This window comes from Callorhinchus milii, unplaced genomic scaffold (genome assembly GCF_018977255.1).
Source record: "Callorhinchus milii isolate IMCB2004 unplaced genomic scaffold, IMCB_Cmil_1.0 Scaffold5, whole genome shotgun sequence".
Lineage (NCBI taxonomy): Eukaryota > Metazoa > Chordata > Chondrichthyes > Chimaeriformes > Callorhinchidae > Callorhinchus > Callorhinchus milii.
Window position 1 is genome coordinate 35,706,613 of NW_024704746.1, and position 27,257 is coordinate 35,733,869.

General features: G+C 41.5%; 1 protein-coding gene across 6 annotated transcripts; it reads left to right on the forward strand.

Annotated features, from left to right (window-relative positions):
* Positions 1 to 995: 995 nt before the first annotated feature.
* scaf11 (SR-related CTD-associated factor 11) lies at positions 996 to 26,628 on the forward strand. 6 transcript variants are annotated; one of them, XM_007902870.2, is made up of 15 exons: positions 996 to 1,206; positions 7,248 to 7,325; positions 9,452 to 9,624; positions 10,534 to 10,611; positions 10,728 to 10,810; positions 12,112 to 12,167; positions 12,584 to 12,696; positions 14,328 to 14,428; positions 16,686 to 16,805; positions 17,053 to 17,168; positions 18,202 to 21,195; positions 22,117 to 22,475; positions 24,508 to 24,750; positions 25,325 to 25,444; positions 25,859 to 26,628. In XM_007902870.2, the coding sequence occupies exons 2-15, from the start codon at positions 7,274 to 7,276 to the stop codon at positions 26,003 to 26,005; spliced, it is 4,755 nt and encodes a 1,584-aa protein (XP_007901061.2). In that variant the 5' UTR covers positions 996 to 1,206; positions 7,248 to 7,273; the 3' UTR covers positions 26,006 to 26,628. The 6 variants fall into 6 exon arrangements, with proteins under 6 accessions (XP_007901061.2, XP_042191006.1, XP_042191003.1 ...); XM_042335072.1 differs by having other exon boundaries at positions 22,117 to 22,187; XM_042335069.1 differs by having other exon boundaries at positions 22,120 to 22,475.
* Positions 26,629 to 27,257: the final 629 nt, after the last annotated feature.

Here is a 27,257-nt window from a genome sequence, read left to right on the forward strand (position 1 = left end):
GCGAGAGAGAGAGAGAGAGAGAGCGAGAGAGAGAGAGAGAGAGAGAGAGCGAGAGAGAGCGAGAGAGAGAGAGAGAGAGAGAGAGCGAGAGAGAGAGAGAGAGAGCGAGAGAGAGAGAGAGAGAGAGAGCGAGAGAGAGAGCGAGATAGAGAGCGAGAGAGCGCGACACTGTCCAGGCTTGACACGCAGCCTGTTATTTGGTCACGTAATTGGTCGGCAATTCTAACAGCAGTTTGCTCCTTGCAATCTAATATTGATATTAATATAAACGAAATGTATTTCAGTTTGGGGGGAAAAGGGCAAAGAGAGACAGACAGTCACCACACCCCATCGCTCAGCTTCCTGCGGTTACCACCAGCGAGCAGCAGGTGGCGGTGTTTCCAACTCGCTCTGCACTCGCTGGTCCGCAGCGCCACCTGGCGGGCAGTCTCCGCAGCGCCACCTGGCGGGCAGTCTCCGCAGCGCCACCTGGCGGGCAGTCTCCGCAGCGCCACCTGGCGGGCAGTCTCCGCAGCGCCACCTGGCGGGCAGTCTCCGCAGCGCCACCTGGCGGGCAGTCTCCGCAGCGCCACGTGGTGCCCAATCAACATACCGCAATCTGGAGACCGAAACCGTCAGGTGAAACATGTACTGCAACAGCGCTATCTGAGGCCGAGACGAGTACTGGCGTATTAGTGCGGTGTCCGCAGCGCCGCTCGGTGGCTGGGGCGGGTAGTACAGTGTACACAGCGCCCCTCGGTGGCTGGGGCGGGTAGTACAGTGTACACAGCGCCCCTCGGTGGCTGGGGCGGGTAGTACAGTGTACACAGCGCCCCTCGGTGGCTGGGGCGGGTAGTACAGTGTACACAGCGCCCTCGGTGGCTGGGGCGGGTAGTACAGTGTACACAGCGCCCCTCGGTGGCTGGGGCGGGTAGTGTAGTGCACACAGCGCCGCTCGGCGGCCGGGGCGGGCAGTGTAATGTGCACAGCGCCGCTCGGCGGCCGGGGCGGGCAGTGCAGAGTCCCCCCTCCCCCGCTCGCAGGCAGTTACTCGGCGACATGTGGCGCTGAGACTCGGGCCGCGCCGTTTGCTGAAGTCGGGTCTCGGCGGAGTCGGGATCTCGGGGTTGTTGTCGGCACAGAGTTGGGCTGAAGGCGCCGCGGGTTCGCGGTGATGAGGTTCGGGCTGCGGTAGCGAGGCTCGGAGCCGCGGCCCCGGAGACGCAGGTGAGGCCGAGAGTGAAGTGCGCGGCGCGGCCTCGGCCTCGGCCTCGGGTGATGTTGTTGTGGCCGCGGGCGCTCGCGAGTGTCGGGGAGGCGGTCAGAGCGGAGCCGCGGCTTCACCGGGGGCCCGAGAGCGGGGAAAGAGCGCGGCTTTGTCAGAGCAGCGACTGCGGCCTTGAGCCGAGGCCTCGGCCTCACCCTCTCCCCACCACCCCCCCCCCGGGGAGTGTTGTACACAGTGTGTGAGGGGGTGTGTGGGTGAGGGGGTGTGTGTGGGTGTGTGTGGGTGTGTGTGAGGGGGTGTGTGTAAGGGTGTGTGTGGGGGGGGTGTGAGGGTGTGTGTGTGGGGGTGTGTGAGGGGGTGTGTGTGAGGGTGTGTGTGTGGGTGTGTGTGGGGGTGTGTGAGGTGGGGGTGTGTGTGAGGGTGTGTGTGTGAGGGTGTGTGTGTGGGTGTGTGTGTGGGTGTGTGTGAGGGTGTGTGTGAGGGTGTGGGTGTGTGTGTGAGGGTGTGTGTGAGGGTGTGTGTGTGGGGGGTGTGAGGGTGTGGGGGGGGGTGTGAGGGTGTGTGTGTGGGGGTGTGTGTGTGTGTGTGGCTGTGTGTGTGGGGGTGTGTGTGTGGGGGTGTGTGTGAGGGTGTGGGGGGTGTGAGGGTGTGTGTGTGGGTGTGTGTGGGGGTGTGTGTGGGTGTGTGTGAGGGTGTGTGTGTGTGTGGGGGGGGTGTGAGGGTATGTGTGGGTCTGTGTGAGGGTGTGTGTGTGGGGGTGTGTGAGGGTGTGTGTGAGGGTGTGTGTGGGTGTGTGTGGGGGTGTGTGGTTGTGTGTGAGGGTGTGTGTGGGGGTGTGGGTGTGTGAGGGTGTGTGTGTGGGTCTGTGTGAGGGTGTGTGTGTGGGGGTGTGTGTGGGTGTGTGTGAGGGTGTGTGTCTGGGGGGGTGTGTGTGGGTGTGTGTCTGGGGGGGTGTGTGTGGGTGTGTGTGGGGGTGTGTGGGTGTGTGTGAGGGTGTGTGTCTGGGGGTGTGTGTGAGGGTGTGGGTGTGTGTGTGTGAGGGTGTGTGTGAGGGTGTGTGTCTGGGGGGGTGTGTGTGAGGGTGTGTGTGTGGATGTGTGTGAGGGTGTGTGTCTGGGGGGGTGGTTACAGACACACACTGTAAGTGGACCATTTCCAGGTCAGTAACAGTGGCCCCGGTGTTGGGCGGAGTCTGGAGATTAGGCCACAGCGCCACCGACTTTACAAACCAAACTCTCTCTGTGTTTGTGTTTTGTGTTGAAGTTGACAGTGAAAAGCTGTTGTTTTATCCGCACTTCAAAATCTAAATGAATTCCCCCAATACGAAGAAAGGAAGTCATAATAATAACAATAACAACAACATTAGTAACAACAATAATAATAATAATAATCCTTTGCGTTAGCTGTTGTCGTGTCTTCGAAACGCCTCGAAAGTCCTTCCCAGAATATACCGTAAAGTGAATTTGACTGTGAATTACTTGTGGGCGAAAACCGGCGACGGATCAGTTGGAATTGCGAACTCGATGCAACGCTCGAAAGTTCAACACTGAACTTTCAGTGAGAGGAACGTCGGGCGTGAACTTGTGTTTTATTACTGAGCGCAAACCAAACTTGTTTGTAAAGTTGTTATTTCAGAGCTCTGTATCCAGAGCGACACTTACGACAACGCAGTTTTTCTTGGTTTGTGGCAGGAAAAAAACTGAATTGCGGTTGGTCGGTATAGAATGTTTCTGAAGGACGTTTGTTGGTTGTGTTGACATGTTGGACTCGTTTTGCATTCAATCCGGTAATCCACTACAACATTATTTCGAGCGAAATCCTTATCTTGGCCTTTTTTCAGTTTCTGTAATAATCCTTGAACCTTCACGCTTCACCTGAAGTCAGGATCCAAACTACAGTAAAACTTGCATAAGTCTTATCTTTACAAATCGTATAATTGCCCAAGTCGTGCATTCACCTGAGCCCCATTCAGTTGCCTATCAAACTCACTTAGATTTCTTTGCACTACTCGTATTAATCATGTCCTCAACTCGTAACATCGCTCCCCTCCCCTCCGTTACTCTGCACTTACCAACTGCATTGAATCGCGAGAAATGACGCTCTGATCCATCCACACACGTGCGCTTGCCAACCGGCTGCATTGAATCGCGGGAAACGTAGTCTTGACCCTTCGCCGCACAAACTTCCATTTCTCACGATTCGATGCAATTCCATTGTGAGTGCACTTGCGGCGATGCGTAAAGAAGCATTGAATCATGGAAAACATAGTTTTGATCCGTCACCACATGCACATTTAGCAGCTGCAGTGACAAACTAACGTGTGCATACTTTACCAAATGCATTGAATTACAGTTTGCAGGGTAGATTATTGATTAAATTGGATTTTATGTCACTTAAATAGTTTTGCGCATCTCTGGCTTTAAGTCGTATGAAATGTTTACTGTATTAACAACAAAAAACAGTTTTTTTTCCCTAGTGTAAATTTGGAGTTTTTTCAAGTCGCACCCCCTAAATGCTTTGCATCACTCCCTCAACCCATATGAAAAAAATTGTTCCTCTTCTAGACAACTATGGGTGTTCCTGGATCGGGTGTGGCCTGTTTATTCTGCAAAGTTAGAATTGATTTCACAATGTTTTTATATAATAAAGGGTTTGATTAATTTTAAGCCCCTCAGATGCTCATTTCAAAAATTAAATTTATGCATGAGCTGTGATATAAAATATACCTTAACCAATGGCAGAAGATTTGAATGTAAACATAATTGAGTATTAATGTTTTTTGGACTGCTTTGAAGCTTTTTAATAACAGGAAACTAGCCATATTCCCAATATGTTCATAGCAATAAAAAGTAACTGCTGTAGTTAGCAGAACTTTCCTCAGTAGGAGTTAAGTATAAATCATATTTTGCACCACTTATCACCTAACTGGTAGAAGTCATGACAAACGACTGGAGTAATATAAATCCTGGATTTGTTTATAGTCACACTTTGATTCATTCTTTCCCAGATCTTAGACTGTCGTTCTTCCTATAATCAACATCCTTTTAAACAATACAATAGAAAATTACATTTTTCTAGCGCCTTTCATGTCGGGTGGACGTCCCAAGGTGCTGGACAGTCAGGGGTCTGGACTTGAGCAAAGGGGATGGGGTTGGGGTAAGAGAGGTCTGAGGGCAATTAGGGAAGGAGGGTGACTGAAGGATGGTCAAAGAGGAGTTGGTGTCAGCTATTTACAGTTTTCTACTTTATTTCACCCTTTCATTCTTTTCATCTTCATGGTGTACTAGACTATGATTTTGACCCTTTGCTTTAGTTTTTTCATAAAATAAAGTAAATTCACAGTAAAAGCAAGTGCTGTATAAACCCAATAACTCACAACTTTGAGTTCAAGGTTTTGTCTTAGAACACTGTTAAGCGCTCAGGGGCGATACCCCGCTGAAGGCCACCATATAAATGCCATTTGTTGTTGATGTACGTTAGAAAGTTAGGATATCACAAGTTGGTTTTCACATTCTGTTAGACTCTTGCCAGGACTTTACGTTTTTACCTTATATAATTGCACATTTAGGTATAAATATTATTTCTGCGATGGGTTCTTAGTCTTAGACGCTTCTGATACTTGAACTGACTTGCTTAAATGAATGTTCTTCCTTGTCTTGATGTGCTTCAATTCCAATGAAAATCAAAACAGAATTGGATGATCTAGATCTTTGAGGAACTAAGGTTAAGGGCCAAGATTGACAGTGCAGGACACCACCAAGGTGTATGCAAAAGAATGCAATAGATCAGAAAATAGAAATTAGGTGACTCCAAACCCTGTAGATTGTATATTGTGTTCCTGGGAAAGAATACGTTGTGATGCCCACTGAGCTACGTTTGATTTTGTCATAATGAGGGTACGTGGAAGAGGAAGTGTGAGGTTCCTATTTGGAGCTTGGGAGGAATCAGCGAAGAAAGATCAGAGGCACAATGACTTTTCAATATAGTAGAGCAAAGTAAGAGAGGTTACGATTGAGAGAGAAATTAGAAGTGAGCAAAGATTAGTCTCTGTGGCAGTCTCGGCAGTCCGGTTCCTGAGCCAGTTAGGTCTGCAGTATTCCAGGGCACAGCCGGCCTGGCTCATCGGCAGGACCGGGAAGGGCAGACCAGTCACTGGGAGCAGTGAGTCATTCCACTCAGCTCCTGTGAACCCTGCAAGCCAAAGCCCTAATGGGTAGGGTGGTCCAAGCTGGACAAGCAGTGGGAAAGCTTACCAGACAGCAATATTAATGGCAAGCTAAGCGGTTTTAGCTGGTTAGATTCCAGCAGTTACCACATTGCGCACTCTGAGGTCCCCAAGTCTTGGCTCTCGCCAACCTGCGCCCAATACGTTTTGGAATTAGGTAAGTGGGGAGAGAGTGCACATTCCATTCCAACAATCTGTCTCTGGGATTTCCATGTGTAAGTGGGATGCATGGAAATCTCAGCTTGGATAGAGTTTTAAATACTCTTAAGCATGATGATAGGTTTCCGCGTGTGTCAGACATCCGGCTGATCCCCCAAAAATCACTGCAGCAGGAGAGGAATGCGAGTGGGAAGCCATGCTTATACTTCCCACTCTATATCACTGTGAATTCGGCTGAAAATTCTCATCTCCAGAATGCTCAAATTGAGCCTCATTTGTTAGACGATGAGCTTTGTGAAAACAGTAGCCTATAAACTTCCTAGACCATCCAACCGAGGTTTAAACAGTGCACGAGTTTGTTCATTTGCACACTTGGCTAATCTCTATAAAACTCAGTGATTCAACACCAAACGTACAGCAGTAAACACAAGAAAGAGTTGTTGAGCGTAAAAGAAATGTTTATGTCACAAGAGGAAGTTGAGCTCCTCAGATGTAGAATTTATTAATGGAAGATGATATGTGGTAGTGAAAAGTTTGAAATAAATGCACGCTGGCTGTTACTTAAATTATAGTTGAACCTCACCTTGTGATCAACTCGAGATCTGGGCTATGCTTTCTCTTTTGGTTTCATTTCAAACTCATGGTAAGCAAGATCCCCTGCTCTCTAATATGGGCAAAATGCTGCCCTTAATACTGTAGCAAGTTTAATATACTTCAATCTTTGTTCTTTTGAAGAAACATTTCCTGTATAGCCATTTTTAGCATATAAGCAAAGCTTTTTGAGCACGTGAATTTACCACCAAAACAGTTGTAAGACTAAAAGGGGAAGTTGTACAACTTTTATTCTCAACAGTAATATGCAGCTGCTGTATTCAGATAGCAGGTAAAATGGCATACACTTTCAATCTCTCCACACCCCTCTCCAAAAGTAATTTGGTCCTCAATACAATGGATGGTCCTGGATCAGGTAAGGTCTATTTATACCCAGCAAAGTTTTTAATCATGTGGGTGTTTTGCCTTCCCTGTTTTACGTGATAATCACGAGCCATTTTGGGGAGCTAGTCAAAATAAATTCAAGTTGTTGGCTTTGATTAACAAAGATGACTCGAGTTGACAGGAGTTTGATATTTGAAACCTGTGCCTTTTGATTAGCAACTCTCCCAGCAGCAGCAATATCAATCAAGGGCAATTACCTCATTTTGTTGATAAATTATTGCTTGTTGCTGAGAGGATGTACCTTGAATGCATTGTAACATGAGGTGCCTCAGGATGTGTGGAGGATTGTTCCAGCAACCCTAAATGATCAATTTGTTTTTACCCTCGTGAATTCAGCCTTGCCCTCCACGTGACTCTTCCTCACGTTTGTTCGGTCTCCTTTATCTGGGGTGAGGTGCTGCGCCCCACTTTTGGCATCAAAGATTCTCTGGTCAGTTCATAGGCTGATCATTTGCCTTTGTGATCCAAAGTGCATAATTATTGGTATCGAGTTGCAGCAAGTGTTTGAGGTAAGCCAGCACTGTATGCACAGACCTCCTGTATGGGACAGAAGCTGAAGGCTATGACCGAAAGGATGATTAACTAGTTGTCTACAACAAGCTCGTTATATGAAATGTATTAAACTTTCAGTGCGTTTAAATCCTTCTGTTTTATTCACAGTTTTGTTTTATCAATTGAATGTAAAAATGGGAGCCAGAGAGGTGACAAAGTCTGCAAATAAAGATGACGATTTTGAAGGTAAATTCAATTTCAATATTTCCGTATCCTGTGTTCAGTTAACTTGAATAACCAAATGCAAATATCAAATGCAAGTATTATTATTATTATAGTGTGCTGGGCTATAATCCATTTTGAATGCTTATGCTTGCAAAAGCACAGTTTTGTAACTGGACCATTTAACACTCTTGAGTGGAAGATTTCAGTACAGCGGTTTTTACTTGTGTTGCTTGAACCAGTCCAAACCACATCTATTTTAAGTACTGTGCTACCTAGATAATTGGTGAGCTGGTTCTTAGTGCCTTTTATAGAGCTTCCTCTTTCATTACAGGCTAGAGGTAGAGGTGAAATGCAGAGAAAAATGGAGTATAATATGGAAATACTTTGAAATGCTGCTCCTAGATACAGTGTATTTTTGTAACGTTTCCTGGAATATGTTAAACTTTCAACATAAATGCTTTCAAAAGACTTCCAAGGTTGATGTTTTGTGTGGTGAGTTGTTTGAAGATCAGCCCATCAGACCCACTTTTTTTTAAAAAGTCAGTTACAATAAATAATGGCACCAGTAGCATCTTCTATATTAGAATCATAGAAATTTACAGCATAGAAGGAGGCAATTCCGCCCATTGAGTCTGTACTGGTTCTCAGATCAGAATTAATCATATGTTATTGAGTTGAAAGGAATTTGAGCCTATAACTGAGGTAACTGGGTTAGTTTAGACTATTTATAATAAAATCATCCCAAGTTCTGATTGTATCACACTGAAGGAATGAAAGGATCCTAACAACTATTTCAATTCCAATAATTGCAGCATCAGTGATAGCATGTTTGTTGAAACAAAAAAAATTGACAGAAGGAGATGAATCAAAATAAAATATATTAATGGTAATTTAACTTTTTTTTAATGCACAAAATTTCCCCATTAAATTTGATAAATATTTTGTGCTACGAAAAGATGCTGGGTATAGGAATGAAGACTGTTGCAGAGAAATATAAGTTTGAAAAATGGACTTAACTTATTAAAATTGCTTTTAGTACTTTTCCAGGGTTTTTAAATGTACTGCAATAATTTTCAGTTATTTTTATTTGCTGCTTATTACAGTCTGCAATTTCTGTTTTTTCAAGATCATCAAGTGAAAAGAGCATTTGACTTAATGTGGTGCAAAAATACAACATAGATCGAAGTTGTTACAATAAATATGCACAGAAGTTTTTTTTGTCTCTCTCTCCAAGATAAAACTATATCTAACAATGCATATATCAACAACAAATTACATTTGTATAGAACCTTTCGTGTCGGGAGGATGTCCCAAGGCGTTCGGCAGTCAGGGGTGGATCAGGAGGGGGTGGAGGGCAGGGATGGTAGGGGTAGGAGGGCAGCTGAAGGCGCGGTTGAAGAGGAGGGGCTTGAAATGTGCCTCGAAGGAGGCAAAGGAGGGAGCAAGGTGAAGGGATGGTGGGATGGAGTTCCAAAGGGTGGGGGCAAAGAAGCTGAAGATCTGACTGCCGATGGCGGGGCGGGCCGGGGACGTGGAGCAGGCCACAGCCTGCTGAGCGAAGGGAGCGGACAGGTTAATATGGGGGTAGCAGGTCACACAGGTAGGAAGGAGGAAGCCCACGGAGGGCTTTGAAGGACATGGATTTTGAACTCTATCCTCTGGGGGTGCGGGGAGCCAGTGGAGACGGGCGAGGGTGGGGGTGATAGGATCTCAGAGCCTGGTACAGGAGAGGACACGAGCTGCAGAGTTCTGGATGATCTGTAGCTTGTGAAGGGAAGAGCTGGGAAGGCCAACAAGCAGGGAGTTGGTGTAGTTGAGCCTGGATGTAATAAATGAGTGGATGAGGGTTTCAATGGCCTGAGGGGAGAGGTAGTGGCGAAGCAGGCGATGTTGCGAAGGTGGGGGAGGCAGAGCTGGTCATAGCATGGATGTGAGGTATCAGCTTTTTCTGTGCTTTACAATGCCTATAATTGTATTAAGAAAAACAAATGGTATTGATCAAACTTGTACTTGATATTAAATGGAATTGTTGGGTAGCAATCTGTACACAGTTTATTTTTTGCAGTAAATGCTTAGTTTTTTTTCTGCAATGTCCTGACTTTGGGCAGTCTTTTTTAAAAAAATAACTTCTGCAATTTTGCCAACAGGTGGGGAAGATACACGAGAAAGAGAGAGTGCTGATAATGAAGCAGTGGTCCCAACAGCTGATAACAGTGACCTCTGTCCTATCTGTTTATGCTGCTTGGTAGAACAAGAATTGGCTGTTCCGGAGAGCTGCTCTCACATATTCTGCTTGAGATGTATTCTAAAATGGGCTGAGGTAAGGAAAATAACTCTTCGCGCTAGATTAGTGAGGTCGTTTTTCCTTTATATTCGAAGCTGAAATGAAACACAAGTGCTAAATCTTGAGAAACTCGACTGATTTCAGTTTTGGTTGCAAGATTTAATGACAGAGTGAGAAGGGAATGGCTGGCAGAAAATCAAAATAATGAGTAGTGTGTTTCTGAATAATAATGTGTTTAAAGATATTCTGGAGCATAAGTGAAGTAGTGTGACTATGAGACTTGCCTCTTCTCTTCAACCGTGCCTTCACCCCCCTCTCAACTCTCTACCCCCTCCTCGCTCCCTCTCTTCCCTCCCCTCACCATTTCCCCCCTGCTCGGATCCCAACCCAACTGTCCAGCGCCTTGGGACGTCCTCCCGATGTTGAAGGCGCTCTATAAATGCAATCTTGTTGTTGCTGTCTTCTTCAAGGTCCATCTCAAGATCATCCTTTTTGACTGTGCCTTTGGCCAACTTTCCCCTCCCCCTTTGGCCCCCCATCCCTTCTGAATTTAACCCCAACTTGGGTGAAAAACCTTAACTGTTCAGCGCCTTGGAATATCCTCCCGATGTGAAAGGCATTACATAAATGCAATTTGTGCATTGTGTTTTCTCCTTGCGTCTGTTGGTTTAAAATTCCTAAAAGCGTGATTTAAAAAAAAATGAAGGAATGATATATTAATTATTTTGCAACATGTTATTAACATTTTTCTTTTGTTTATGAACAACTTAATGACAACTTAATAAAGTCAAGACGTTTCCCAGCTAAGAGCAAAGCTAAACTTGCTGCTGAGGCATAGTCAAGTAGAAAATGAGAAATTTTAAATGCAACTGGTAGTCTTGGTTGAAAATGTAACTACTATACATGCTACAAAAAAGTGAGAGAGAAAATAACTTTTTTCCACAGAAACTCAGTTCTTGCCCTATAGATCGTAAACCTTTCACTGCGGTATACAAGCAAGATAATGCATTGAATAATACCAAGGTACAGTATTAGTAACTCCAACATTTGGATTATGTTTATTTGCATAATGTTATGTATATAATATATATGATTAGATTGGTTTTAAAATGATTGGAACCATTTTCCTGATATTTCAGATCTCAGTAAAGCAGAGATTCAGTCAAAATTCAGAAGATTGGAAGGATGACAATGCAGAAGGCCATTATTCTAGACCTGTGAGGTATGTGCTACAAAACCTTTTGAAATAATTAACACACTACGATAGGTCCAGATTATCCAATTATTATATATTGCTTTGTGCATCCACAGTAACAGTCTTATCTTATCGATGATGTGGAAGCTTGCAACATGAAAGTAGTGAGGGCCAGCTGTACACAGCACCTCAGGTGTATTCTGCAGTATAGCACAACTGTCAGTTTTCTTCTGTTCGTTCTACAAATTCTTCAGATTATGTATAAGGATGCTGGACATTTGAGAGAATGGCATTATACATGCAGCAGTTGTTTTGATCAGGACACTGTTCCTATTCTTGCCTCTTTGAATAGGAATGCTGTAAATACAATTGGCCTTTACAGATCCCACTCTGCTTGGCTCACGTCACTTGTGGCCCAATGGCAATCAGACGAGTTTCAGCCTTACGGTGCCTATCTGTTACACTGGCTGGAGTTGCAGTGTGTAATTTTTAAATACATTCTACCAATTCTTCATTTGGATTAAAAGAGAAAGAAGAGAACAATGTCAGGAACAGTTGCAGAGTTTTAATAGTTTGGGGGGAGAAGGGTTCAAATTCCGAATGTACATAGAAAACCATACAAGATTATGCAGGAAATTGCAAGTGTTTAGTAAAGTTACAATGAAAATCTGAGAGTTCTGATACTTGCACATCAAATGCATGCTTTTAAGTAGTTAATTCCTTCATATAGTTGTAATATTATAGTATAAGTCATTGTTACCAGCTTGTTGAAGTGAAATGTGAGTTCTGTAGTTTGTGTTTGTGATGTGCCAGTGATTTCAGAACATGCTTATTTTATAGTGTAATCAGGGACCTGTGGTAGTCATTTTGGGATTGCACTTGGTGAAGGAGAATTTAATTTTTTCATTGGTGAGTCAGTGCAAATACCTTAGTTCTGTTTGTTTGAAAATCTTTGTCTTTAGCATTTGGGAAGAGGCTAATAGGCAATATGGTACTACAGTGTTGTTGGTTATGCTATCTTTACATTGCTCATTCACAGTTGCATTGGGCCTTGTTTGTTTAGTAAAATTTGTATTATTATTAATCTGCTGAACAAAAGGCAGCTCCGAATAGCAGCTAATACTGTGTAATATTGCGCCACGTTATATGTTCATTGCACTATAACTTCTTTGCAATCTCCCCACAGTTTTAAAAATATTGACCTGAATTTATAAGCTTGTAGGAACTTGGCAAATCACAATTGATTTGAAAATAGTTTATAGAATGTAATACTTTCAAAATAACGTAGATCTTGAACCATCCTTACCTGCTGTATCTTTTCATTACAGAAGAGAAGCTTCCTCGAATAACAGTTTCTGCATCTGCTTAAAGGGAAAATGCAAACGTAAGTACAGTAGAAACTCATTCTAAAATGCTTCATTATGACTTGGCCTTCTGTTGCAACCACTTCAAAATGGTTGATTGCACAATTTAAACATTTTAAAGCTTGACATTGTGACTTAAAGTCATCCATCCAACTTTCTGCATGCATTTTGGAAAACTTGATTCCTAATCTCATCCAAACAAGCAAGCTTCCGGGACTTTGTGACTGTCCTGAGTGCCCCTGGGCTAGGGAACGGGGAAACAGCAGTCAGATTTTCATCTTGTGATAAATGCATATGAGTGGTCTTCAGATTTGACTGTGATGTGCACAAGAAGTGGCCAGGTGGGCAAGGTGCTAAAGACCTGCCAATACCTACAGTTGAACTACACCCAGTTGACATTTTCTGACAAAAAATTATTACATCTTTCTTTATTCAGGGTTCTGTGCCGGTCGTCGAGAAGCTATGCGTTCAGAATTTTGTGGTCTACTAAGTCCGACACTCAAGACCTGTGACAAAAAGAGCAGGCCTTCCAATAAAAGTAAAAATAAGGTTAGTTGAGATTTTGTGTGGCAGTGGTAAGGAGGTAGATTGTATCATTAGTTGAAACAAATGTACAAAATCATGTGAGGGGAGATGGCTTTTTTTAAAAAGTTAATGCTTTGAAAGATTCCTGAAATGTATTGTTATTTAAAGTGGAACCTCTTTAATGTGTGACTTTACAGCCGTTTAAAAATATAAAGTATTTTTCACAGTTTCTCAGTGACCCCACAACAAACAAGGGCAAACTGAGCACATACCAACTACATGTCCCTGGGCTACCTACCTGCACCCTGTTAGCATTTCCTAGGCAGCAAACTGCACAATAACGGAGGTGATGGGTTACTGCTGAAGGATGTTAAGACCTTGTATTTATCAAAGGCTTGTAACCTCTCCACAGCATATACAACAAACATGTCTGAAAAATTCATGTGAGAGCAACTAGAGCGTCTCATCACTTTGCCTCCAATTGCCTCTGCACTTAGATGGAAAACTGAAAGTACAGGTTGTTGGCAGCTTGCCAGGACTTGTCAGTTACTTGTTGTATCTGCCAGACAGCTGCAACGTCTGTTTTCAATGCACAGATAGAAAACCAGACATCTGCATTTTGTGAAAACCATAAGGTATGCCTAAAACACAAAATACTGCAGATGCTGGAATCTGAAACAAAAACAGAGAGAGCTGGGAAAACTCAGCGGGTCAGGCAGCATCTATGGAGAAAGGAAAGTGAGTCAACGTTTCGGGTAGACTAGGCATAATGTATGCCTTCAAGTTTGACTACATATTACAAAACGCAGTACAATGTGCTGATACTTCAGACACTATTCTATGTAGAGGAATTATCTCAGACTAATTGTAGGGAGTTTTGATTGGTGAAAGTTTTGAAGTGGCAATAGAAACAATTATAACTTGGTCTCCTTTTAAATAAAATGTAACTTACAACTGAAGCAAAGTAGACTTTTCTCTTCTTGGTTATCTTATATGTGTAGTGCTGTGTGTCTGTTCCCCCACCCCCACTAGCTATTCTCAGTGGTAAAGTCAGAAAAACTAAATTTGCTCATTTGAGCTTCTAGCTCTTGAATGGGATGTAACTGGTTGTTTAATAAACAAACAGTATCTCTCTAACCAGCAACCCATGAACTGGAAATCCATTCCTTCAGCTTCTGAGACTTCACTATTGAGAATGGATGGCAATGGGGTCAATTTAATGTGATAAACACCAATGGATCAGTGATGTGCTCTCAAAATTACATTTATGCAACAATAGTGAGATACTATTTGTGCTGTGCAGGTTAGACCAGTCATCTTGTACATTGAGCGGAACCAAAGCCTTACTTTGATAATTGTAAAGGTATGATGTGATTGTGTCCTGGCCAACAATCCTCCAGATTAATCGACTGTTATGGGAAACTTGTAATAATACTAATAATCTTTGCATTTGGTATAGTGTATTTCAAGTGAGGCGAACATCTCAAAGAACTTGACTATATACCGTAAAGTGTGATGACTATAATCTTACCTTGCAACGGGATGGTGTATTTTCTCAAAACCACACTACATTTGGCATTCATTACCTATGAAGTATTTTGTCATTCGGCATAATTAGACCCTATAAGAATGCAAGTTTATTCTTTCTTTAATAGGTGAGCAGAAAATCCTGTTCCCAGCCATGTACGAGAACAGATCACAGCAGTTTCACTCCTGCATGTGGGAAACCAGAGATGTCTTCTCCGATTGAACATTGGTAAGTTTCAGCCTATCATTGTTTTAAATTCCAGATTGTATAAAGAAAGTCCTGTTACAATGAGCATTACACACAGGATGGAGAGATTTTTGTTCCTTCTCCCAACACATGAGCTGAGCACAAATAGACTAGGTTGTTTACTTGATGAGTTGCAGTTTTCCAATCGACGAGGTGAATATGTTAGCATTTCATTGCTTCATTTCACCTTATTTCTTCTGTTAGAATTGTTTAAAATGGGAGGAACCAATAACCTAGGTTTGAGCCCATGTCCATAATGCAAGATTAAATTATAGCTGAAAAAGCAAACAAGTTAGGTAGGTGGTACCGAGATCCTAATCATGTTCAGTGGTATATATGCAAACCACAAAACATTTAACAACAACAACAAAATTACATTTCTAGTGCGCCTTTCATGTCGGGAGGATGTACCAAAGCGCTGAACAGTCAGATGTCAGGGCCCGAGCATGGGGGTGGGGTGGTGTAGGGGTGAGGGAAGGCAGAGAGGTGGAAGGGAGACCAAAGGCACGGTCGAAAAGAAGGGTCTTGAGACCGGCCTTGAAGGAGGCAAGGGAGGAAGCGAGGCGAAGGGACTGTGGGATGAAGTTCCAGAGTGTGGGGACAGAGAGGCTGAAAGCCCGGCCACCGATGGTCGGGCGGGCGACATGGAGCAGGCCGGAGCCTGATGAACGGAGGGAGTGGGCAGGTTGGTAGGGAGTCAGCAGGTCAGAGAGGTAGGAGGGGGCAAGGCCATGGATGGCCTTAGGACCTGAGCCAGTCAAGAACAGAACCTTGAAGGTTGAGGTGGGAGGAGAGGCAGTGGAGGAGGATTAAGTGGTCCATTGTGTCAAAGGCGGCGGAGAGACGAGGAGGCAGAGGGAGCCCTGGTCACACATGGTTAGGATGTTGTTTGTGACCTTGACCAGAACAATTTCCGTGCTGTGGGCAGCACGGAAACCCAATTGGAGGGGTTCATGGAGGGAGTGAGAGGAGAGAAAAGAGCGAAGCTGGGTGGCAACGGCTCTCTCGACCTTGGATAGGAAGGGAAGATTTGAGATGGGACAGTAGCTAGATCGCTGTGATGGGTCGAGGGAAGATTTCTTCAAGGTGTGGGTGATAATAGCTGTTTTGAGGAGGGAAGGAACAGTGCCAGATGACAGGGAGAGGTTAATGATGTTGGCGAGTAGTGGGGCAAGGAGGTGGAGCTGGGATTTAAGGAGAGGGGTAAGGATGGGGTCGAGGGAGCAGGTGGACTTCACGGAGGTTACCGTGTTGAAGACAGAAGAGGGGTAACAGGTTCAAAGGTCTGGAAGGAGGGATGGGTAATTGTGTGGGGCGGGGATAGGGAGGTTGGAAGTTAGGAGGGCAGTGGCAGCTGAGCGGATTCCCTCGATTTTGGACTCGAGGAAGTCCAGCATTTTCTTGCAGTGAGAATTGGAGGAAGGTATCTGCGAGGCGTGTTGGGGAGGGCGGACGAGACGGTTAGTGGTGGAGAACAGGAGCCTGGGATTGCCCTTCGCCTCCAGGATTAACCTGGAATAGAAAGATAATTTGGCCGAGGCGAGAGCGGAGCGGTAGTTCTTAATGTGGTCCAGCCAGATGTGGCGGTGGACTGTTTGGCTGGATTTGAGCCAAGTGCGTTCGACAGCCCGCACTTGGCCCTTTAGCAAGTGGAGGTGGCTGGTGAACCAGGGTGAGGATCAGGAATAGGAGGCAGTTCGGAAAGGAATTTAAAAAGGAAAACTAGTTAGTTTCTCTATAATTCAAATGCTAACTCTTGAAACATTTGTACATGGAATTTGTACATTGGTCAATATAACTTGAGTAATGGTCAGGTAAAGTAAAGCTGAGGGAGAAGAAAAGTGAGTTGAACCTTAAGATTTTTTTGTTCCCTTTGTAGCTATGGATTTGTTTCATAATAGTGAATAAAATTTGGTAGTGATAGTTATCATGTAGAAAGCTTGGTAAAGTAGGCCTTCTGCTGGGTTTGTCATTATAACAACAACTTAGTATAGATTCAGCAACTAGATTAAAGTAAAGGTGACCTTACGCACCCCCACACATGCACGCACACACACACACACACATATATCAGGGACTCTGAGCTCACAGTCCAGGCTGACCCTCCAGCGCAGAGCTGGGGGAGAGAAACATACAGAGAGAGAGAGAAAAGAGAGAGCGCCACATTGTTGGAGATGCCGTCTTATTCCTAATTCTGTATTTTATTCCTAAGCTTTTGAAAATTGTTTTGCTTTTCTAGCACAGAGTTCATTGATGGGTATGGAACTACACCACTGATCAGACAGAAGAGAAGAGGACCTGAGTCACTGAGGTTGCCATGGCAGGCTGTTTCTATTGCGCTTACAGCAGGAACATGGAGGTGATGATTAGGGCTTGAAATGAGGTTCACAGTCTTATTGTTTGTAATGATACACACATTTGAAGCCTAACTGGTTCTTAATGTCTTTCTCACTTGATCAGTGTGGCTTGTAAGGTACAGGAAATGAGTATTGACAATGACAAGTAAATTCAGTATTTACATTTTTGCCTGTACTAATAGCTTTATTTGTGGTCAGAAAAGTAAGTCATAATACTTTGTTCTGAAGCAATTGCTGATTATTTTTCAGATCTGGATTTGATTTGATTTCTGTTGAATATGATGAACAAACAAATGTTCTTCCTTTGATGGATCCGATATCTGGACCAATGTTTCCATTGAACCCACTTGCACTGGGACATTCTGGTGAGATTCTTATTTAGAACTCAAAACCGTCGGTCTGGGTACTTCCTGCCTTTAACAACTTTGCGGTTTGCACCATTCAATATGTTTTATTCCAGATTTAATCAAACATAATAAAAAATCATTTTCTTGGAATCTGTTGAAAGCACATTTGCTGTGTTGTGTTCCCCCCAGTTAAGCACATATTGCTTAAGGTTGCAATATTGGATTTTTGAGTATTCTGAAAATGTCAGATTTTATTATTAAAGGAGATTAGATAACTAAGATTTTTTTAAAAATTCCATGCCTGCTGATTCTAGAAATAAAGTTTTCTTGTGAAATAGTACAGGCAATTGGTTGTGAAAATTGCAATTTTTCTGGACTTAATGAGCATTAAAACGATTTTATAATCAGTAGCTTTCATTTTGTACAGTAAAGGAATGATTTCTCCAAAAACACATTCTATCTTTTTAGTCAGCTGGGTGTCTGACACCTGCAAAAAACCATCACCGTGCTTAAGAGAATCTAAACTGATAGTTCCATGCATCCCACCTATACATGGAAATTCCAGAGATTATTTTATTAGAATGGAAGGCATACTCTCCTTGGAGGGATGCACCCTGCTTACTTAATTCTGGAATGTATTAGACGCAGGTTGATAAAACCAAGGTTTGGGGACCCCAGAATGTGTGTTAGGGTACTGCTAGAGGCTAACCAGCTAAAACTGCATAGCTTTTCATGGAGAGAACTGACTCGAAAGCTTTTGTGTCGATTGTCCAGCTAGGACCACCTACCCATTAGGGCTTTGGCTTGCAGTGTTAATGGGACCTGAACCAGTGAGTGGACTGGCAGCATTTGAAAGAGGAGAATCTCAAGTGACCATTATTTAACATTTAGGTGAAAAAGTTTGTACTTCTGAAAAATTATTTACAAAAAATTGCAGCGATTCAGATGAACATTTTCTTACTTTTAATAGATTAATATATGGTTGCACTGAATTGATCTGTTTGCTTCAAGGAGAGCATTATTGATTGGGTACTTCTTTTTTAAATACTAGATTTCTCTGGCAAGCAGTGTGCAGTTGGAGGTGCCAGGGAAGGTGGGGAGAAAAAACGTACGTCTGGATCATCAGGTAGTGGCAATTCAGGAAAATCTGAAACCACACAAGGCCGAAGAAGGTCAGCGCGTATCAGCAAAACCGAAAAGTTAGACAATTCTGCCAACTCGCCTCAAACATCTCAGTCAAGTTCAAGTACCTCTGTGGATAAAACATCTCCAGAGAATGCAAGAACTCCTCCAGCTAAAGCGTCAGCAAGGCAAAAGGCAAAGAGGAAATTGGAGAATGAGCAAAGAAAAAGACCGTCGGCGAAAAAGAAAACTAGGCTTACTCGTAGCTCCTATAAGAAATCCAGTTCTAGTAGTTCAGAGCCACCTGACAGTCCTTCAGTCAGTGAAAATGAATCTCAACCACAGTCTTCTGTTTCAGATAAGGAGCAATTGACCAACCTGGATAATAGTGATGTGAGTCATTCATCAGCTAATCATTGTAGTGAACAAATTAATGTGACAGAGAAAGATGATGGTAGGGAAGAAAATGTTGAACAGCAGAATGATGAAATGTCAAACAGAACCTCTTGTCCCCTCAGTGAAGAAGACATAGTACCAAGTATTGACAAGGTCAATAATGATGATGTCTCAGGAAACTCCAATCTGGAGACTAATCTTCCAATAACTACCAACAATAGCAAAAGCTCTGTGGAGCCAAACTCAGGAAACTCAGCTGAACAGAATGATGAGAATGAAGAAGATATTGGAACAGAACCAGATAATTTGAAAGAGTTAAATTCTCCTAGTGGAGATGTAGCTTGTTCTGATGTGATTAATCATGATAAAATCACTGACGATATTCAGGTAGAACATTCTGAAATGCCATCAGATGAAGTTAGTGCTAAGGTGGAAATTAAAATCCCCATAGAAGATGATAAATCTGAGAGAAATAAAGTAATGGAAATTGTGGAAACTAAGAATTATTCGGAAGAGTCCAAGCAAGCAGTTGATTGCGAAGATGATATTTATAAGCAGTCACCGGTCGCAAGTCCAAGAAAATGCATGGAATATGATCACCTCAAGAGTGAAATGTCTGTAGAGAGGACAGATCCTGATCAACTTAAGGAGGAAGAATCTGTGGTTATTGAGGATAGTCTGGATGAACCAGAGCTAGTATCTGATTGTAAGGACGATAATGGCAGACAGTCACCCAGTGAAACTCTTGAAACACTCGTAGAGGATAACCTCTTGAAGAGTCAGCTTCCTTCAGAGAATCTTAAATCTAAAACTGACTCTGTGGAAGCTCTAAGTACACCTGAGCAAGCATCTAATTGTCAAAGTGATATTGCTCAGCAGTCATCTGATGAAAGTCCTGGAAAATGTGTAGAGGATAAAAGCCTTCAAAGTGAAATAACCTCAGTTGCGTCTGACCAAATGCAAATATTTTCAGAGGTAAATGAAGGCATTATAAGTAAAAGGGAGACATCTGACTTACCTACAGATAGAATCCCAAGCAGTGGAGATGAGGTCTTTAATGTGGACAACAATGAAGTGGTGGCTATGGAATGCGATTCACCTGTTAATGATGAGATGGCTGAAATCAACATTGAAAAGCAAAATAGTTCAAAAAATAATGAAGAACTAAAACCTGCTTCGTGTTTCAGTTCCAATCATGAGGAACTGCAGGCTAATTCTGCTGCTGAAAATATTGACAAAAAACAGGATGAGGGGCTTCTTGCGAGTGAAGCTGGACCAGCAAGTGAGCTTGCGAGTGAGCCTTGCCCAGCGAGTGAGCCTTGCCCAGCGAGTGAGCTTTGCCCAGTGACTGAGGCTGGCCCTGCGACTGAAGCTGGCCCTGTGAGTGAGCCTGGCCTTAAGGAGAAAGAGAAAAATACGCCACGTCGCAAATCTCGATTCCATTCATCATCTACAACTTGGTCTCCACAAATGCAAAAGAAACCCGAACAAGAACGTAGGAGATCTAGGACCAGGTCGCCATCCCGGGAAAGAAGTGATCACCACAGTTCTTCAGACAGATTTGAACGTGAAAGAAATCGTTCAAAAGGAGAAGAAAGTGACCGAAGCAACCATGATTCACCATCCTCTAGAAGACTATCTAGATCTCCTAACCGAGATAAGGAAGGACAGGCAAGTGAAACTGAGAAAAAGGAAGGAGACCGAGAGAAAAAAAGTAGATGGCGCTCCAGGTCTAGAACTAGATCCAGAACTAAATCCAGGTCCCGGTCTAGATCTAGATCCAGAAAAAGAGATCATTTTGGAGACAAGGAGGACAAGACTAGCTTTTCTCCAGGGAGACGAGATCGAAAGATGGATGATAGCTGGAGAAATACCAGGGGAAAGGATAGATACAGAATGAGTGATAGAGAAAGGCCAAGAGGAGGCTATGATAGATTTGGTCGAGGAAGTAGGGATAGAGAATTCCAGCAATCAACCAGACATCTAGATGATCAATTGGAGACGAATGAATACTCAGATGACAGGAATCCAGATTGGATGACAGAACAATTGCATGTTATGCCTGATGCTGGTATGAGAGAGAATGAATACAGAAACGACTCCAAAAGGGAAGAAAGTCGGTATGAAAGGGATGATCCCTGGACTAATAGGAACTTTGACCTTGGTTGGAAGCGTGGCCGTGGCCGTTTTCGGGGCGGTTCATTTCAAGAAGACCAAAATGAAAATCCATGGCAAAATAGAAGATCAAATTTCTCAGGTGAGCCAAATAATTCAGGGGCATACCCAGGTCCTGGACCTCGCAGATATAATGACCGTCAACAGAACAGGTGGCGAGATGATCCAAACCCCACTACTGATGTTCCCCAAGACCGTTCAGGGTGGTCGTCCTTCTCCAGTTGGAATGCAAGAAAATCTCTACCAGCTGATGTACAAAATTACTATGCCAAAAGGGGAAGACAGTCTTCAGGTCCACAGTCAAACTGGCGAGGACAAGAAGAAGAACAGTTCCCGACCTCAGCAGAGCAAGGTATTTGTTTTTGTTGTCCTAGTCTTTCTCAATTGGAGAAATCTGCTCCTGGCAAAATCTCAAGATTATGTACTTTGAAAGCCTCGTAGAAAAACGTATTAGAACGTACACTGTACTATTCAAATGGTGGGGGTATGGGGGAAGAGCATGAGAGACACACTGAAGTAGAATGCTCTTTAGCTACACTTCTAGATTTTTAGATTAAAAAATCATTGCTGAAGCTAATTATTTAAAGTGCAGTATATCTTATTTATTTTATATGCTCTAAAAACTAGTTCACTTGAACAACACCATACCATTCAAGCCATAGAGTAGATATATAGAGAGTGAAAACTTTTCACCCAGAGGTTTTCTAGCGATCGTGCTTAAATGGCACAGTCGAAGAAGAGGGTTTTGAGGCGGGACCTGAAGGAGGCTAAGGAGGGGGCGAGGATTATAACATATATAACAGGATTATATATAATATAATGATATATAATAATTATATTATAGTTTATTATTTATAATTATATTATATATATTATATAATAATATATTTATTACATATGTTTATTATGTATCTTAAAGTTGCCATTTTTCTACTAAGTGATGTTGCAGATTGATATTTGTTCACCTAAATCTGTTAGCATGGCGGTCTCCTGTACAGTTTATTTTTTATTTAGTGTCACAGTCTACTTCAGTAGACTCACTCACCAAGGAGATGCTTTTACAGCATCCCATTGCGCCTTGCACCCAAAAGATTGTCACGGTTAAGCAATATAGACGGAGGAACATAACCAAGTCAATAATGGTTCAAGGGAAATAATACATTGCTAGTATTCTCCCAATGTTGGGATGAAATAATTTTTTGGTATGTGAGTAATAAAACACTTCTGAAAAAAAGATGCTTGTCACTCAACTAATTGTATTATATTTATTTAGTAGATCCATCGCTTGGTGTACCAGTCTTCAGCGACCAATCAAATCAACAGATGAACGGTTCTCAGCAAGCAGTTAATATAATGCACCAACCTATGAATGTTGTACCACAGCCAATGAATGCACCTCCCCAGCCAATGAATGTCTTTCCATATCCAATGAATGTCCACCCTCCTTTAATGCATTTCCATCATCCGTACAACATACACCCTCCTCCATTGAATGTACATTCAGGAATTCCTGCAGTACACCCAACTGGTGCTGGAAATCTGCCTAACAGTCCACCTCCACCACCACCTCCGCCTCCACCTTGTCAGTCAGTAAACTATGCGATTCAGCAGCATGATATGGCCCAACCTCAGGTAACTTCTTAGTCCAAAATTGCCATTCTTACCTGTTGGAACATTACAGGCAAATGGACTTTAATTTAAAAGTTCAGACTTATCTTGGGCTGAATTTAGCACATGGGCTTTTATGTTTATTTTTCTATATTGAGCTTTAATGGTATAATATGTTAGATAAAGTGCAGTATTTCTAAACTGTCCCATTTTACATTTTATAGATATATTTCACTTGAATAGACTTGATTCAAATTTCTCATACATTTCTGAGTATAAGTGCATTTTAGTTGTTGATCTTGAGATCTATTTTGCCAACCTATTGGTTTTATTGTTGCACTTACATAAAATAGGCTCTTTCTACAAATGTTATCTTGTCTAGTTTTCAATGATATTCTCATTCTTCCTTGAAATTGTTGAAAAGACAAAGCTGCAAACCAGTTTTGTTGACAAGTAATTACAGATGATAAGACTATTCTGTTTGCATTTGTGGAGTCCTGTAGTGTGTTGGGAAAACCTGGGTTCGATTCCTGGGCAGGGCGAAACGTTAGGCAAGTTTCCTTTCTCCATATGCCTCTGTTTACCTAGAGATAAGTAGGAACCCAGTTGTTTGTCGATTGGTGAAACGTTTTTCCAGGGTAATAATCTCTTTTTTAAAAAATATATATATATTTGGTCACTCAATCCATGACTGCTTATGGGAAACTGCTGTGCCACATTTTGCCCACAAAATATACAGTTGATTTACTTTACAGTATATTCTGTGAAGTGTTTTGAGACATCTCGAAGATGTGTTATATCAAATGCAAGTATTATAGGGATGGTAAACATTTGTATTGGTTATTCATTAATCTCTTATGTATTTATGTAGGTGTATACTGAGGGTTATAAACATGTATCATGTCTGTAACAGAAATGTCTTAAAATGGACAAGATGCTCCCATACTCAGAGTTTATGTCGCTATGATGTCCTTATTTGTACCTAGACTTTTTTTAAGCTTTTGCCTGACTTCTCTGAAACGTTAGGCATCCAACTCTTAACAATGATTATATTGTTGGTAGGTTAATGTGCCCTGCAGTGGTTCTGGAGATCAATTTAGAGCTGTCATTTTGAAAAATTTAAAAACAATTTTAAATACTAAATGCATTGAGTACTTTCAACTTATGTAGCCAGTCCTTCATGTTGTGCAATAATGTTCTATGTTGATATTTTTGCCCACAAAATATACAGTATTCTTTGAAGCGTTTTGAGACATCTCAAAGACATGATAAGGCACTATATCAAATGCAAGGATTATTATTGTTATTAAATCACACTGACTTGTTGAAATGTTGATGCAAACTTTACCCTATAAACTATACAATTTCTAACAGTGCAGTGCTTTTACATGGTTCTCAATGTTTAGGAAATTATTCAGTTATATATGCAAATCCTGGTAGCCTGCCAGTTTGAATAGTTTTTACACAGTTCATCTTGGATATGTGCAAATCCCCATGTAAATAGTAATTATGACATTCAGTGATATCTTGCCAACATGGTATAATAGGAAAAATGGCAATGTTTAGCCATTGCATCCTCTTAACCATTATATTATATAACAAATGTACAGAGGGGCTCTCCTTTAGTCGGCATATATTCATATTACCAATTTGGTACCAACTTTTGTTATTAATTGACCAATATTACACTCTAGTCAATATAGCAGCAGTGCTTTTTCCGTGCAACATTACATAGGTGAAATTGCTCCATAAGGTTATTGAGGGTTTACACCCAAAACTCCCTTTCCTTCGCATGAAGAAAGATGTGCAAATATATCCAGACTTTTACATGTTAAGTAGATACACACCATTTGAACAGCACCTAAAGTCAGTTTGTTCAAAATTTTTGTTGCACAAATGAAGGAGTGAAATCTAGTCGCATCATATGTAGGAATCAAAATGCTAAATTGGAATATTAAAAATCATGTCCACAGTTCATTAAAATACATTTTTTTAAATATTGTCTCTGCACATTTCTAGAAATGTTTGACACTATTTTACTCTGACTTTGCTTTAGATCATACCTCACCAAACTACAGTTACTGAGGTGGATTTGAAGAGTAGTTCTGTTCCTGCTCCTGCGCCCACCCCAACTGTTGGGTCAAGCAAGGCAGCACAGTGTCCAGTTCCAGTGGATATCGTCTCTTCAGCCTTCCAGTCAGTACAACAGGTCTTTGCATCTCTTTCAACTTCAAAACCTGTACCAGAAAAAGAAATCATTAAGGAAGAATTTGAAGCAGACAAACCCAAGAAAGAAAAGGCAAGTCCAGTGTAGTCAGAATATCAGTGATTAATGTTCATTTGAATTGCTCCTGTGGCAAAACAAATTAGTAAATGATATTGCATGAGTTTCCCACAGATACAATTATATCAGTTGTTGGCAAAAAGCAAATAATAACAATACTTGCATTTGATATAGTGCCTTTCAGGTCAGGTGCTTGTCTCAAAGTGCTTCACAGGATTTTCCTGTAAAGTGTAGTGACAGTAGGTGAACGTGGCAGCTAATTTGTACATAGCTATGCTCAGGAAATGACCATTGAGTGAATGACTAGGTTTTATCTGGGAGTTTGTTGGCCAGGACACTTGGGAGAAACTAGTGCTTTATTCTTACATTATGCTCACATTATATCATTGTTTCAAATAGAAAATCTATTGCATTAAAATGATAATGCACTTATAATTTATGTAATATTAACATTCCACTTGCATTACCTTATAGCTATCATCCTTTTGTTAATGTGCCTGATTGTAGGACTTTTCATTGAGTTCAGCCAGATTTTGATAAAGAAATGTGTAACTTATTAAAATTGCAATTTGTATTGTATATTATGTAGAAATTTCATATTCAAGAAAGAGCTGTAGAGGAAGTGAAATTAGCCATCAAGCCTTACTACCAAAAGAAGGACATTACCAAGGATGAATATAAAGAAATTGTTCGCAAAGCAGTGGATAAGGTATGTTCTAAAATTACCTTGAGATTGCAAAATTGTTCTTGTGGGGTTGAGAGATGGATAGGGAGAATTTAAAGAAACAAGGTGAAGTGGGTAATGGTGTAAGGTTAACTATCATGTAAGGTGGTTTGTAATTTCCTCTTTCCTTTTGACTTCCAAGTTTCTATGTCATTAGCCACTATGGATAGTCAGTTTGTGATGATGAACCTAAATTATTTAATTAATTTATTGGCGCCTCAAAGGTTAAACAATGTCACAGAGCCTAAGGCCAATCTAACAATCTTATGTATAATCTCTCTTATAATAAAACTTGTGATTTAGTGTCTTATGTTGAAAACTTGAAATGATATTTCCACTTTGATATTACTATTTCATATCTCCAATGACCAGTATATTTGATTATTTTTGTTTTTCTAGGTCTGCCATAGTAAAAGTGGTGAAGTCATCCCCGGGAAAGTAGCCAACCTGGTAAAAGCATATGTAGAGAAATACAAACATGCAAGGAAAGGGAACCCAAAGCAAAACCCTGAAGACTTCAGCAGCTCTGGGAACAAATCATTTTAAACAAAGAAAAACCTGTTTTGTCACCAGTGTAGGCGGTGTAGGAACTTTGACCATCTGTGTATCTTTTCCTACAAGGGTTTCGTGGTTTTCTAAACTTGAGGCATTTGCGACACTACAAGAACATGAAGTGAAAGCATGCTGATAATTAGTGATTTTTGAGCTGTAAGGATTCTCTCAAAGTATAACCCGTGCAGCAGGTGCTGCAGGAGTGCATCCTGTGGGCTGTTACTAGAACAGCTGTATAAATGTGATATTTGTTAGATTTCCTAATGTATCAAATTATCTCTTACTGATTTTTTTTTGTTAATTCTAGTTAAGTGTTTTTGTAAACCGTTTGTATGCTGTACAAATGCTTCCAGGTTTAACTGGAAGGATCTGGATCATGTAGTTGCACTAAAAACTGGAGTCTGAAGCTGATCAGCAGTTTTAGTGCGTATAGGGTCTAAACAAAGACAATTTGCTTCATACTGCTAGGACTGTTGCTAAGTGGAAAATGTTTGATAAAAAATTTAATTCTATAGTTTCATTTTTGAGAAAAGCAGAAAAGAATGATAAAACTGTGATGGGAGTATTCTGTAATACTTATCCTACACACCAAAATAAATTTTCTGCTGCTTGTCAAATCAGTTTCTGCGTTTTGTTCAACACATGTATAGGTTTGAATTTGCCCAAATTCAGATTATGAAGCAGAGCTGTAAGTCTGTAATCTTACTTCACAATTACCAAAAAGATGAAATCCCAAACCTTTGTCAAATTAGATTTGTTTATATTCTGTTAAAAATATAGCTACATTCCATTTAAGATAATTATTGTGTCATTGCTGCTGATGTTTTGATAAATTTAAAAATAACAGATCAATGACAATGGACACTGATTCATTTTTGAGTATCAGGGTTTAGATAATCATATTGTACAATGGCAATTAGCTCAAGGTCTTAAATATTTAAATGGAATTTAATTTGTTATTGCTTAAAAAGGCTGATCTTCAAGTGCAAACTAATACCAATCTACAGATTCTGTAACAGCATTACTAATCGTGCTTGATCATATTCTTGTATTGGGAAACAAATGAAATCATGTAAAACAGTACCACAAATTCGCTTTCAGTTTTTGTGTTTTAAAATCTAGTTTTTTGTTTCACATTCACTTATCTCAGCAAGTCTCTCACTGAGATTTTCTTTTTGAGTTCTGTCATTTTTATTGTAAAATTTCTTAGCACTTTTACACACTTACATTTTTAAAAGGGTCGACT

Bases quoted from the DNA above. Each gene is read 5' to 3' on its own strand.
- scaf11 (XM_007902870.2), top strand. From the start codon at position 7,274: ATGGGAGCCAGAGAGGTGACAAAGTCTGCAAATAAAGATGACGATTTT. The intron at 12,697-14,327 runs GTTAGTTGAGAT...TTTCTTTAATAG, and splicing joins CCAATAAAAGTAAAAATAAG to GTGAGCAGAAAATCCTGTTC. The intron at 14,429-16,685 runs GTAAGTTTCAGC...TTGCTTTTCTAG, and splicing joins TCTTCTCCGATTGAACATTG to CACAGAGTTCATTGATGGGT.